Source organism: Lepidochelys kempii, chromosome 1 (assembly GCF_965140265.1).
Source record: "Lepidochelys kempii isolate rLepKem1 chromosome 1, rLepKem1.hap2, whole genome shotgun sequence".
Classification (NCBI taxonomy): Eukaryota; Metazoa; Chordata; order Testudines; family Cheloniidae; genus Lepidochelys; species Lepidochelys kempii.
Genome location: NC_133256.1, coordinates 230,089,898 through 230,105,002, shown reverse-complemented (window position 1 = coordinate 230,105,002; position 15,105 = coordinate 230,089,898). Strand labels below are relative to the sequence as shown.

Genomic DNA, 15,105 nt, shown 5'->3' with positions numbered 1-15,105 from the left:
TTTCCTGAACTAGATCCTCTAGTTGAGTTGGCTACTCTTTCCCTCGCCATGAAACAAATGAGTTTGTTGGATAACACTGGTCAGTCCTGTAGGCCCACACATCACATGCCACCTTACGCATCTAGACAGACTCAGGAGGAAAAAGGAGCATTCCTCCAGGTGGGTTGGAGGAGACTTTAGACAGATGGAAAGATAAACCTACTTTATTAGAAGAGTGAGAAAGATCTCAAAGGGTGCTGAATTTGGAGCTGGTTTCAATTATTACAGCCAGATGGGAAAGATGGAGCTCCTTCAAAGTAAGAGCTTTAAAAACCAAAACCAACCAAGCAAACAAAAAAGGACAAGTAGGAAGCAAGCACAGATATAACAAAAGCAAAATCCCATGCATTCAGTCAGCAGGCCTCCATAGGAACAAACTGCAAAAACGGTCAAAGACCCACCCACTCTGCCAGGTGAGCTACATGGTAGATTCATCATGTCACAGTGTTAAGTGTAAGACATGAGAGATTTTCAAAACGAAGGAAGAAGGAGAAGAGGGGATAGGAGGACATTGAGAGAGGGTTGGAGCTGAACTGAAGTACTTCTTAAGGCCAATTAATGGGCTGTGAAAGAATGTGGAATGATTCAACTTCTGTACAGCGTCCTAGAAGACAACATTCTTCTACAACATTCATCATTTTATGCTGCATACATTTATGGTAAAAAGAAATTGAGGATTTTTTTTGTGGGGGAGGAGATTTGATAGCTAGGGAATTGAAGAACAGAGAGGGTAAGTGATTTGTTCAATCTCACAGAGAAAAACTCAGTGGCAGGGCTAGAAAGAGCATAAAGACCTATATCCCAGGTCAGGCCATCCAGCTTTCTGATTACGCAGTACTGTAACGGCACATGAACCTTGTAAGCCAGAAACTTTGGCAAAATAGCCAGAAGTGTTTAAAGGACATTTATGGAGACTTCAAACAGCACCAGTCATTGCTGGGAGATGAACAAGTTACTCACCTTGTGCAGTAACAATGGTTCTTCAAGATGTGTGTCCCTATGGGTGCTCCACTGTAGATGTGCTTGCATCCTTGTGCTACTGATCAGAGAACTTTGGTAGCAGCATCCGTTCGGTCTGCACATGCGCTGTTCCTCCCTTGTGCTCTGCCACAAGGTTAATCAGCATTGTGCAGGCAAATGCTCCTCAGTTCCCTCTCTATTGCAGAGTCCATGATAAGAACACTGAAGTGGAGGGGACGAGGATGGGTCGAGGAGCACCCATATGGGGACACATCTCGAAGAACCATCGTTACTGCACAATTTGAGTAACTACTTCTTCAAGTAGCATTCCTATGGGTGCTCCACTGTAGGTGACTCCCAAGCAGCACCCCCCATGGAAGGCTGGAGCACTGGAATCGAGTCTAGTATGGACAATAATACTGCGGAGTCAAAGCTAGCATCAGCACTGTGATGGCATAGTGTTCTGTAAAGGTATGTGCACATGCCCAAGTAGCTGCTCTGAAGATTTCCGGGATGGGGACATCCTTGAAGAAGGTGACCAAGGAGGAAAACAATCTTGTGGAGTGGGTACGGATAACACATTGAGGTACTAAATTACGAGCCTGTCAACAGTGCTTGATGCAGCTCGGGACACATTTAGAGAGTCTCTGGGCTGATGTCACTGCACCTTCAGACCTAACCGCAATGGAGAGGAAAAGCCTAGGAGATTTCCTAAAAGCCTTTGTCCTGTCCAAGAAGGAGGCCAGGGCTCTCCTTACATCTAGCATGTGTAGAATGGCTTCCCTATTATCCTGGTGAGGTTTGGGACAAAAGGTCAGGAGGTGAATGAGTTGATTCATGTGAAAGGCCAAAGTCACCTTGGGGATGAATTTCGGGTGCGGTCTTAGCATAACCTTGTCAGGAAAGAACACAGTAAATGAGGGGTGCACCATAAGAGCCGCTATCTCTCCAATCCTTCTCGCTGAGGTGATGGCGACCAGAAACGCCATCTTCATTGAAAGTTGCATGAGTGAACAAGTGGCCATGGCTTTGAAGTATGGTATGGTCAGTCTTTTTAATACTAAATTCAGGTCCCATGGTGAGGTAGGATGTCTGGGTTGGGGAAAGAAGTTTGCTATGCCTTTAAGGAACCTACCTCTATGTAGTTGGGTGCGAGAGGACCAAGTACCCTTCTATTTGCTGGTGAAAAGTCGCTGTTGCTGCTAAAATGTACCTTGAGCAAGTTAACAGATAGTCCAGATTTCTTAAGAGTCAGTAGATAGTCTAAGGCTAGTGGTAAAGTAGCAGATGCCAGGGTAATATGTCTGGAATGGTCTGAAACCTGGTCCACTTTCGTAAGTAAGTACGACAGATAGTCCATTTCCTGCTGTGTAGTAACACTTCCTGTACCTCCTCAGAGCAGGATCTCTCTACATGTTGGAACCACAATGGAGCCAGGCTTTGAGCTGCAGTATCTGTGGGTTGAAATGAAGAGTGCATCCTTTGTTCTGCGAGAGGAGTTAAGAAGCGAGTTGAAGAGGGATTGGAAGACACGTCGCCAATTGTGACAGGTAATGGTACCACCTCTGTCTTGGCCAGGTAGGAGCAATCAGTTTGATATTTGCTCTCTCTCTCTCTTTTTATTTTCAATACAACTTTCAGTAAGAAAGGAAATGGGGGAAAGGTGTAAAGAAGGCCCTTGTCCCATGAGAGAAAGAAAATGTCCCCTAAGAAGTGTTATCTGAGGCCTGCTCTCAAGCAGTATCATGGGCATTTCTTGTTCAGGTAAGTGGCGAACAAGTCTATTATCAGTGTTCCCCATCAGCTTGTCATGGAGTATCACTGAGTCCATCTCCCATTGTGGTCATGTGGGAAATTGTGACTGAGACTGTCTGCTGTCGTGTTGTGCACTCCCGGTAGGTAGGCTGCTAATATTGTAACACTGGTGGGAAATGCACCAGTTCCACAGCTCTAGTGCTTCCACGCAAAGGGATGGTGATCTGGAGCTCCCTTGACGATTTATGTAGTGCATGCACGCTATGTTGTTTGTCACGACCTTTGTGTGTGTGCACGCCTCTGATCAGCAGAAGGAAGTGAGTGCACACATTGCTGACCACTCTTAGTTCGAGGAGGTTGTTGTGAAGACACACTTCATAGGGAGACCATTTGCCCTGTACTGTGAGGTTGTTGAGATGTGCACCCCACCCTATGAGAGATACGTCGGTGGTGAGGAGTAGTGACGAAGGAGGCTGTGTGAACGCAATCACCGTGCAGACCTTCTGGGTCCTTCCACCATTTCAAGGGTTGTATGACCTTGGTGCGTAGCAATAGCGGTTTGTCTAGGCTGTCTTTGTTCAGCCTGTAAACTGAGCTGACCCATGACTTAGGCAAAGTCTGGCATGAGTTATCACAAATGTGCCCGCAGCTATGTGCCCCAGAAGCTGAAGGCAATGTCTTGCTGATATTCAATGGTGGGCTTGCACTGTCTCTAGGAGTGCGGAAACACTGAGGAATCTGTGTTGTGGAAGGAGCACTCTCACTTGTACAGAGTTGAGATTGGCTCCTATGAATTCTAATCTCTTGTTGATTTTTGTACGTGATTTGTAGGTCCAAGCTTCTGAACAAGTTCACAGTCGTATGGGTAACCCACAGTGCTTTGTTGAAGGAGCACATAGTGAGGAGACAATTGTCCAGGTAAGGATAGATCATGATCCCCTGGGAGTGTAGGTGGGCTGCCACTACAGAGAGGACCTTGGAGAATATTCTGGGAGCCGATGAAAGGCCAAAGGGGAGCACTCTGGACTGGTACTGGTCCTGCCGCAGCGTAAATCTGAGATATCATCTGTGGGATGGTATGATTGAAATATGGAAATAAGCATCCTGGAGGTCGAGGGCCAAGAACCAATCTCCCTGTTGCAACGCTGGAATAATTGCTACTAAAGTGACCATCTTGAATTTCTAAGTCTTGACGAATTTGTTGAGTGCACTGAGATCTAGTATGCGTCTCCAACCTCTCTTTCTTGGGTATCAGGAAGTAATGAGGAATAAAAACCTTTGCCTCATAGATGTTGAGGTACTGGTTCTATGGCTTCTAAACTGAGGAGGTGGTCTCTCTCTCTCTCTCTCTCTCTCTCATATAACAGGCTCTCGTGAGAGGGGTCCCTGAAGAAAAATGGGGAAGGGTGTTGAGGAGGGAGGTGAAATGGACAGACATCGCGAATGATCCCCAGAACCCATTTGTCAGATGTTATCCGTTCCCAAGTGCTGCAGAACAGAGCGAGCCGATGCAAAGGGTTGACCAGTGTTAGATGGTGTTGAAGGGAGTAGTCTGTCAGCACCCCAACCAACCAGTCAAAACTGATTTTGTTTTGAGGTAGATGATTGGGAAGAAGCAGGCTGTGGGCCTGATGGTTGGTATTTTGAGAACCTAGACTTCTTCTTCTGTTGTTCATAAAAGCATTGGGTTGGGTAGTGTGCCGTGCAAGATTTGAATGAGGGCAGAGGACTGTATTTCCTCTTCTGCCCAGGTGGGTAAATCCCTGACGACTGAAGAATAGCCCTGGAATCTTTAAGAGTGTGGAGAGATGCATCTGTCTTTTCTGCAAACAATTCTGTGCTTTCAAAGGGAAGGTCCTCCAACATTGTTTGCACTTTCTCGGGGAAGTCAAGAGGCTCAACACATCACAATGGGAGTGGAGATGGATCACACCACCATATCAGCTGCATCGAGTGCTGACTGAAGTGCCATCTTGGGCAGCAGTTGCTCTTCACTGAGAATGGCCCTTAACTAATCTCTGAGAGATTCTGGAACCTGCTCAATCAAGGAATGGAGTTTTGTTCATTGATATGGTCATATTTTGCTGTTAGGGCCTGGTAAATTTGCCATGAGGAATTGTAGAGTGGCAGATGAATAAGCCTTTCTCCCAAATAGGTAGAGGCATTTCCAATCCCAACCATAGGGGACTGATTCCACCTGATGTTGCAGACCTCTGGAATTTACCACATCCACAATGATTTAATTAAGGGTGGATGGGAGAAAAGAAATTCTGTGTCCTTCGCTGGCACATAATATTTATCAGCCTGTTTAAAGGTTGGTAGGACCCATGCAGTGGTCTGCCATACAAGTTTGGTTGGCTCAAACATAGCCTTGTTGATGGGGAGAGCTACTTTGGATGAGAAAGAGGAGTGCTAAGTGTCCGGCAATTTATGATGTGATTCTCTCACCTCCTGTAGTGGTAACTGCAGTGTGTCAGACACCCTCTTAGCTAGGCTTTGAAAAAGTTTAAAAAACCTTCTACAAAGGACAATGGAGGGGGCACCACTGCCTCACCTGGTGAGGAAGAGGAGATGTTGGTCTAAGGTGGAACCTCTTCCTCAATATCAGCCTCCAGTTCCTCCATCACCTCTTGAGGGCACTTCATAGGTTCCTAGTGGGCCATGCTAGAACTTCGGGAGGCATGATGTCTATATGCCTGCCATGGATCCCAGTAAGGCCACTAGGATGGTGGGAACCATTGTTGTCCCTACCAGGGAGGCTGAGAATCAGACGGATGGTATGGCTGAGGAGGTCCGGATTGGTAACGAGCACTATAAGTTGTGTGGAAGGAACGACAGGAGTCCACCTCCTCCTGCTCACTGTCTGACTCCCCTCTGAAGAATAGGGGTGCACGGCACAATACCTAAGGGGAATCTAGAGTGCAAGGCAGACTCAGTTCCGGAGCCCTGGTACCGAGTAGAGGAGACTCAGGTATGTCAGATATTGTAATGTCTCTTCAGTATCTGAAGTCTTGTGGTGCCACAGGTACCAGTACCAGGAGTGGTTGTCGGTGCTAGGATGACTACTGATGGAATTGGTGATGTAGTCTGGGTTAAATGATCCAGTGGTGTTTGACGTACCATTGACGGTACCAATGCTGTTGTCCACGCCGATGGAGTCTTCCCCAAGGCAAGGTCTCTGTCCTTGTCTTGGCCAATGCCCATCGGGTCTTTAGGCAGCCCAACTTTGCTCCATCCACGTTTGGATGGCTTCAGTGCTGTCAGTGCCGATGATACCAAATGAGCTGGTGATCTTTTTCAGCTGGTTCAGGGCTCACTCTGGGGGATTCACAGCCCTCTTTTTAGAAGCCTTGTATGAGTGGCTCATAGTTGTCTTTGTATGCTCATCGCCCTTGAATGTATAGGGTAGTGACGAAGAACCTTGCTGCCTGGGTCTGAAGATGGTTGGAGAGCTGCTTTCATTAGGAGTTTAAGTCTCAGCTCTCAGTCCTTTTGGGACCATGGTTTCAGCTGCTGGCAGAAACCACCACTTCTGGGGAATGTGGTTTTCCCCAAGGCAATGAACACAATGAGGATATCTGTCCATCACCAGGATGGCCTCTTTCAAGTTGAGACACCTCTTAAAGCCTGGTGAACCAAGCATATCCCATCCCAAGGTGGTCCCTGGACAAGGGAGGAGGGTGAATAAAAATTAAAATAAACACAATTTAAGAACAAAAAGAAAAAGAAATCCAAAGGAAACTAAGTAATAGCAACAAAAGAAATTAAAAGAATGATTAGCAAGTATTTAGTGGGTTAATGATCCAATAAATGGACAGCTAAAAGCGCCGTCTCAAGCCAGGGGCGGTTGAGAAGGAACTGTGGAGGATTTGCTCTCCCAATGCTGATTAGCCTCATGGCAGAGCACAGCGAGGGGGACAACACATGTGTGGGCCGAACGGACACTGCTACCAAAGTTCTCTGATCAGCAGCACAGGGATGCAAGCACAGCTACAGTGGAGCACCCAGAGGGACACTACTTAAAAAAGCAGTTTATTGTAATACAAATAATTTTGAGTAGAACACTGTATGAGTGGACAATACAAGGCACATTATTGCCATGAGGCAGTTAGGGGAGTCTTCAGAGAGCAAGGTAAGACCCAGGTGCATGAAGGACCCTGGAAAAGGCGTGTTCGATTTTAATGTATAAGATCATCAAGGCATGGAGTGCGCGTAGTGTTTTTCCCAACAGCAAGAAAGGGAATGGTTACGTAGACAGAAAAGCAACAGTAGCTATTCCATAAAACTGAGATTAAAAACCCTCTAGGGTCAGTAGAGGTGTGACATTTTTTCCCACAGCTCTAGGGGAGGTAAACAAAGGTTCAGTTACTAATCAAAACTTCTTGAAAAGACACAGACCTAAATCCATTTGGATGTTCTTCTGCCTTTAATTAAGCAGCATGCCGATTTCTGCTGGAACCAGTAGCTTTGAGGCTCAACGTTCAGGATCCCAACAGGAATACAGGGAGCTGCATGGTGCTGGCATGGCGATTTTACCAACTGTCAAAACTAAAAACTGCAAAATGCTTTTAAGATTTCCCCCTCGCTTGTCTAAAAAAACATTGCTAGAAAGCCACTGAAGGGGTCCATCTTCCTCCACCACAGGTCCCATAACAGAATGGCAATCCTATGATCCTCCCGCACCCCTTATTATCTCCCAGCCTTTACTGGATCTTGAATCTGATAACAAAAACCAGGTCAACTTCTCAAATGGAAAAAGAAAGAAATCCAGCTGGAGGATACCTCTAGCCATCTTCCACCTTAGCGCTCTCTAACAACACAGACTCAGTTCCCAGACTCACCACTGACAGGCAGTTGTAGCAGCTAAAAGAAAAGCATTTCCCTCCCTCCCTCTAGCCCCCTTCCCTCCCACCCGTAGCAGCTCTTTTAGCTCACTGGAACATAGAGGATCAAAGGGTTCTTCTTTCTAACTCTTTTGAGAGCTGTCATAGTATCTTTTCATGAAGCTAAGAGCCTTCTGACAGTCCTGATGGCTACATAAAGCTGACGTATTTGCAACATGTGGACACTGCCTCAGCCCCGAAAAGCAGATCTGAGCAAATACACCCAACATTCTAGAAGATTTGGATATCCAGAGGGCCTGGCTGAAGCATGGAGCAGAAGAGAGCATTTCTGACATGCTCTTTTAGCTGAGGGGGGAAAAGAAAAGGATCTACTAACCAGGAAATGAAAAGGAACTAATTAGGCAGCTACCCAGAGGGCTCTGCAGGAGAGCAACACAAAAGTGCACTTTTGCAATTCTTTTTCAGAAAAAAAAGGAGCATGTGTGCGTGCACACACAAAAAAGAATAAAGAGATGGTTGGTGGGCTGGGCAGCACAATGCATTAACAACACACTCACTATTCCCCTCTGAAAATCTGGAGTTTAATTTCTCTTATTAGAGGACTAAGTGCAAATGAGCTTGGTAGTGCCAAGCATCATACCTCTATCTGATGTCCATACTGCTAAACCATTTGGCACAATTTAACGCGATCGGTGGTCTCTGCCAAGGAAAGTCTCTGGGTTGGAGTAGCAGAATGTGTAGGGAAGTGCCTCCCTATACATGTCTGCTTCTATAAAAATGGTCCTATTACAGAGATAAAGTGAAGAGAGGTTTGTGAATGCTCCTGCTGGAGGGTCAGAACTGCGCCATGTCAGATAAGAGCAACCCCTCTGGGGGAAGGGGATTAAACAGAAGAAAATGCTGCTGGCTGTAAGTCGGAGAGGTTAAAGCACAGAATCCCCTCCAACACGAATTCTGATCTTCATTCTCAACTGAGCCTGGAGTGCCCAGAAGAGGCCTCACTGTAGGAACAGCTACAGAAACAAGACAGGTAGCAGCTGTGTAGGGTTTGCAGAGGTCTCATTACTGATGGCCTTCTCTAAAAGAGAAGCGCACGCACACACACACTCGCATTATCCTGTTCCCTGAAACTCTTAGCAGAAAAATAAATAAATAAAACTCCATTTTTTTCTGCTTCACAGAGGTGAAGAGGCTTCCGCACCTATTGTACTGCACAAATATCTGAACTTATTCTTCTCTAGGCTATAAATCGTGCTAACTACAGGAGTGTGCTATTTTCTGTGAAAGGTTTCAAAGAAACTATTTCATGAGGCGCTATTACTTTGGTGTGAAAGCCCACCACAGAATTGAACTGCGGTTCTTTCACCTCTTCTTTAATTTAAACTAAAGAAAACACAAGGAGTGAGAATTTAGTGCCATAAAATGTAGGGGACAAAGCCAGGCATCCAGTTTAGAGGTGTGCTGTAAAAGCAGAACAGCTCTCACCTCCAAACACTTGTTCAGCATCAGGGATTGAATCCATGGCTTTCAGCATTAAAAGCATGGACCTCTACCACTTAAACTAAAGAAGTAACTCCATTAGCATTAGTAGTAGGCTCTTATACTTATGCAGATTAATCTAGAAAGGGGACATGTAACCACACAGTAAACCCCTGGGTTACACAAGCTTCCCCATGTCTCTGCCAGTACATCTTAATCTTCCTAAACTTGCAAAAACACCTGTTATTCTACCTCCTAGGCCTCTTGTAAGCAGAGACCATCAGTTATGACTGTTTCTAATATACATAAAATGGCAACTATGAGGACACCAAGGCTACGTCTACACAAGGACTTTTGTCAGTAAAATTTTGTCGGTCGGGGTGTGAAAACACCACCCCCATCTGACATACGTTTCACCGACAAAAGTGTCAGTGTGCTCCTAGACCCACAGTAATTTTGAAATGGATCTTGCTGATATACACTGAGTCTCTCACACCCACAACCCAGCCAAATCCAGTTTATACCTTTATCTTAAAAAATAAAAAGAATCTCCAGGGTGGTGATGTTTGAGATAAAACAGGTTAAATAATGATAAGAAAATTTTAATCGAAATTATGCACCATTAGATTTCATTCATTTCACTCTCGTGCATTTGAAAATATGGTTAATAGAACATATGAAGTTAAAGCAGAAAAGTTATTGCCCATTCAGCTATCTTGAATGTGCATACTGTAATATGTAATGCATCATAAAGCTTACCCTTGCCATATCAACAAGGAAGTTCTCAAATAATTTCCAAATGTGGTTACTAGCATAGATTTCCTTCATTTCCACCTCAGTGTCCACATAACAGTGATTAACAAAGTTCACATATGCAATCTTCACCTGTAAGAGCATCAAATATAAAAAACCTCATGAAAATGACCATGAAAGCCATCAGCGTGTTAAATGTTTTAATGCAACTGTAATTTGACTTCTTTGTGCATATGTATTATGACACACTTGCCCAATATAACGTACGAAGTCTGTAGCAGAGCTAGGAATACAACTCAGAATTTCCTGCATCCTAATCTAGTGCTTTAAAATGAAAGGCAGAGTTGTTCCCTAGGAGAGTTCTGTGATGGGGCAGCTGCCCCCCACTGGCAGAAAAGGGGTTAAAAGCAGCCCTAGGGAGGCTGTGCCAGAAGCAGCAAATCAAAGAAGGGCTGAAGGGAGCAGCCAAGCAGGCCCATATAAAAAGGGAGCTGCAGGGCAGAGGAAGGTAGTTCTCTGCTGGGAGCCCAGGGAGGAAGGACTATGCCTGTGAAGGGCTGAGAGAACTGCCATCACCCTGGACAGAGCAGTGATGCTAGCAGGGACCAGGAGAGAAAGAGACAGCTCCTTCTGGCTGCTGGAGTTTGCAAGCTGAGGCCCTGAGGCAAGAGAAAAGATGATGCTGGGGCCATGAGGAAGTGGCCAGACAATTTGCTGCAGTTGCCACTAAGGGAACTGGCTGAACAGTGGACTGCAGGTCCCCCTGAAGTGGGGAGCACAGTGTGTGACATGGCCAGGGGGCTGTGTTGCTGAAGAGGATGCCACAGTCCTTAGAGAGACCTGGGTTCTAGAACAGGAATGATGGCGGCGAGGCAACACCTGAAGAGGAAGCGTTAACATGCAGAGCTAATTCCCAAACAGGCAGCAGAAGGTGCCACAGTGGTGAGTGAACCCTGTTACAAGTTTCATCAGCAAAATGGAAGCATGAAGCTGGAATCTGAGGCTCTACATTGACCCCACTTACATAAGAACAGTCATACTGGGTCAGACCAATGGGTCCATCTAGCCCCGTAGCCTGTCTTCTGACAGTGGCCAAGGCCAGATGCTTCAAAGGGAATGAACAGAACAAAGCAATCATCAAGTGATCCATCCCATCTTTAGGGTGACCAGACAGCAAGTGTGAAAAATCTGGAAAGAGGGTGGGCGGATAATAGGCACCTATATAAGACAAAGCCCAAAATATCGGGACTGTCCCTATAAAATCGGGACATCTGGTCACCCTACCTGTAATCCAGTCCCAGCATCTGGCAGTCATGCAGAGCATGGGGTTACATCCCTGACCATCTTGGCTAATAGTCATTGATGGACCTATCCTCCATAAACTTATTTAATTCCTTTTTGAACCAGTTATACTTTTGGCCTTCACAACTTCCCCGGCAACGAATTCCAAAGATTGGCTGCGCTGTGTGAAGAAGTACTTCCTTTTGTTTGTTTTAAACCTGCTGCCTATTAATTTCACTGAATGACCGCTGGTTCTTGTGTTACGTGAAAGGGTAAATAACGCTTCCATATTCACCTTCTCCACACCATCATGATTTTATAGACCTGTACCATATCCCCCTTTAGTTGTCTCTTTTCCAAGCTGAATAGTCAGTCTTTTTAATCTCTCCTCATAAGAAAGCTGTTCTATTTATCATTTTTGTTGCCCGTCTCTGTACCTTTTCCATTTCTAATACTTTTTTTTTAAAATGGGGCAACCAGAACTGCATACACTATTCAAGGTGTGGGTGCACTACGGATTTATATGGTGGCATTATGATATTTACTGTCTTCTTATCTATCCTTTCCTAGTGGTTTCTAACATTCTGTTTGCTTTTTTAATTGCTGCTGTACATTGAGCGGATGTTTTCAGAGCACAATCCATAATGACTTCAAGATCTCTTTCTTGAGCGGCAACAGCTAATTTAGACCCCATGGTTTTGTATGTATAGTTGGGATTATGTTTTCCAATGTGCATTACTTTGGATTTATCAACATAGAATTTCATCTACCTCATAGCACTCAATGTTGGAGGCAGCAATGGAGTGGCCAGGTTTCAGAGTAGCAGCCATGTTAGTCTGTATTCGCAAAAAGAAAAGGAGTACTTGTGGCACCCTAGAGACTAACAAATTTATTTGAGCATAAGCTTCGTGAACTACAGCTCACTTCATCGGATGCATTCAGTGGAAAATACAGTGTGTGGGGGAGAGGGACGAAAACCTTTTGTAGTGATAATCAAGGTGGGCCATTTCCAGCAGTTGACAAGAACGTCTGAGGAACAGTGGGGACTGAAGTGTTCTCCGACTGGTTTTTGAATGTTATAATTCTTGATATCTGATTTGTGTCCATTTATTCTTTTACGTAGAGACTGTCTAGTTTGACACTTCAATCTCTCTGGTCACTCGATTACAGACCTAAAAGTCGCAATATTACAACAAAAAGACTTCAAAAACAGACTCCAACGAGAGACTGCTGAATTGGAATTAATTTGCAAACTGGATACAATTAACTTAGGCTTGAATAGAGACTGAGAGTGGATGGGTCATTACACAAAGTAAAACTATTTCCCCATGTTTGTTCCCCTTCCCCTCCCCCCCACTGTTCCTCAGACGTTCTTGTCAACTGCTGGAAATGGCCCACCTTGATTATCACTACAAAAGGTTTTCTTCCCCTCACGCCCCCGCTCTCCTGCTGTTATTAGCTCATCTTAAGTGATCACTCTCCTTACAGTGTGTATGATAACACCCATTGTTTCATGTTCTCTGTGTATATAAATCTCCCCACTGTATTTTCCACTGAATGCATCCAATGAAGTGAGCTGTAGCTCACGAAAGCTTATGCTCAAATAAATTTGTTAGTCTCTAAGGTGCCACAAGTACTCCTTTTCTTAATGGAGTGGCCAGAGCACAGAGTATTTCAGCAATTCTGGGCTATGAAGAAGCCCATAAGCAACTAGGTAACACTGCTCTAAGTTAGAGCTGCTAACAGCTCTAGCTTATACTGGTGTCTTGGCTGGCCCCTTAAACAGCCCAGAATCTGGGATGCACAAAAGTAACTTAAAGCCCTGCTGCACACTCCATGCTATATCGCTTAGGGGAGGCGGTACTGAATATGGTCCCAGATTCTATAGCCAGCTTTGCTAGAAGTGTCCTTGTGCAACCTCGCAGTTACCTCAGCTGTAAAATGGCGGAATGATACTTGCCTGCTCCCAAAGAGTTATGAAGCCTGGCTCAATAAAAAAAAAACAGGAGTGTAAAATACATATAATTATTGCCACCAGTCAGGAGAAGAAATAAGACTAACTCAGGCTCCTCCTGGTCCACAGCACATCTCACCTAGGCCAAAGGAGAGGGTGGCAGCTGCAGCTGTTATTGCTGCATAATCCTGCCAACTGGAACTCTAGCTCCGTGCCTGGAACGTGCTCATGCACCTGGCATGTTAGGAAGATTTGTAGAGCTGGAGCATTCTCAGTGCAGATGAAATGTTAGAGGTTTGCCACTAAAATCTCTACTGAGTATTATCAAGTGGCGATTTTCAGAGGCTTCCGACTGCCAAATCTGGGTGTATTTTCATGGGGACAACAAAAGGCATATTTCTGATGACTGGATCGTTGCTGGTTAAATTCAAGCTCCTGCTCCAAATCCTGAAGGCAGCAGAGCACTTCAAAGAAACAGTTGGAATAATTTAACAGTGGCAAAACCATCTAATTTTCCCTTAGGCAGTTAAGCCACTTTTGCTGAAACTACCAAAACAACTGCAGCCTGAGGTAGAGCACAAAGATGGAAAACTTCTATTCTTATGGCAAGTTTGGCAAAGATACAAGGAACTTAAAATGGGAACTAGTAATTGCAAAAGTGTTGGGCAGCCTTTATAATAGGGGTCTCTTCCAGATCATCCCTGTAACACTAAATGGAGACTCAAAATCTAGGCAGATTAAATACAAGAGACCCTAGAGCTTTAGTGTCTTTGGAATTTGCAGAGAAGGAAACTTTGTAGGGCCATTTCACAGAAAGTTCAGTCTGCTATTTGCAGACAGCCATGCCACCTTCCCTGCTTTCTCTTTTCAACTCTTTCTGGTTCTGTATTCTCCTCTAATGCTCCCAGTCTGCATGCAACGTAGTAACAGGACTACAGTGTTGGGAATTTAGCAAAGTGGTTGACTGCTCACAATAACACAGGATAGATGCTCTCCCTTCCGTACAACTAACTCAATATATTAAGTTATTTATATAATGCCATTATTTACAAGGCATTCTGCAGAGAGATTACAACCATCTCCCAAAAGCCTATAGTCTAAGTCAGGACAAATAGGACAAGGTAACAGACACCAGTTTAGACAAGGGAGGATGTGGGGATTCCTAATAAAGAGAAGACGGGAGGGACTGCTTAGGTCTCAAGGGGGAAAGCTGAAGAAGAAAGGGTGATTGGCAGAGGAAGAGATGAAGAGCAATAAGGTGAGAAGACTGGGAAGAGTAATAGAAGAAAGAAAGGAAGTAGGTGGAAAGGACAGCAGAAATGTCTTTGGAGGCAAAATTACATACAGCCTTGCAGGTGAGGAACAAAAGCACAAACGAGATGCAGAAAGCTGGGAAGCCAATGCAGAATTTGAAGAAGAGTAAAGTGCAAACGATGTCAGCAGTAGCATTGTGGACTGACTGAAATGTGCCAGTTGATGTGCCGAATAGCCAAAGAGGAGGTTGCAGTGATAAAGAAAAGAGAGGACCTGAGAATGATGTGGGGACAAAGAGAAAAGGGGTAGATTTGGGTGACGTTAAAAAGGAAGAAATGACAGGATTGGGAGCAGGAGCAAGAGGATTCAGAGGAGAGTAAAGATTAGACAAAGGCTGCAGGCCTAAGAGACAGAATGAATAGTAGAATTGCAAGAGAGGGAAAATAAATGTGTTAGGAGGAAAGATAAGCCCAGTTTGGAGAGAAGGAATTTGAGATGGCAACTGGACATCCAGCACACGTGAAAGTTATCTTCAGGCATTTGAAGGCCTGCAGGTCTCTGGGCCCAGTGAAAGCTTGGAGTTTTACAGAGAATGACAGTTATAGGGGCTGTGACCTTTGAGAAGTTTGGAATAAAACTCCAGTAAAAGTTGGCAAACCCCATGAACCTTTGGATCTTTTGGATGCTCCAGGATTTGGCCCAATCCTGAACTGCAGATACTCTCTGAGGGCCATCTGCTGACAGGCTGAACCCCAAAAATTCAACGTAAGTGCTATAGCTTGCTCC

At 44.9% G+C, this 15,105-nt stretch overlaps 1 protein-coding gene across 4 annotated transcripts in view; it reads right to left on the bottom strand.

Moving 5' to 3' along the window:
* The window catches only part of ITPR2 (inositol 1,4,5-trisphosphate receptor type 2), a 356,349-nt gene that overhangs the window by 172,840 nt on the left and 168,404 nt on the right, over nucleotides 1-15,105 (bottom strand). For all 4 annotated transcript variants that reach the window (XM_073317588.1, XM_073317596.1, XM_073317605.1 and 1 more), the window contains one exon: nucleotides 9,837-9,962. In XM_073317588.1, coding sequence (XP_073173689.1) covers nucleotides 9,837-9,962 — 126 coding nt within the window. The remainder of the gene's footprint in view (nucleotides 1-9,836; nucleotides 9,963-15,105) is intronic.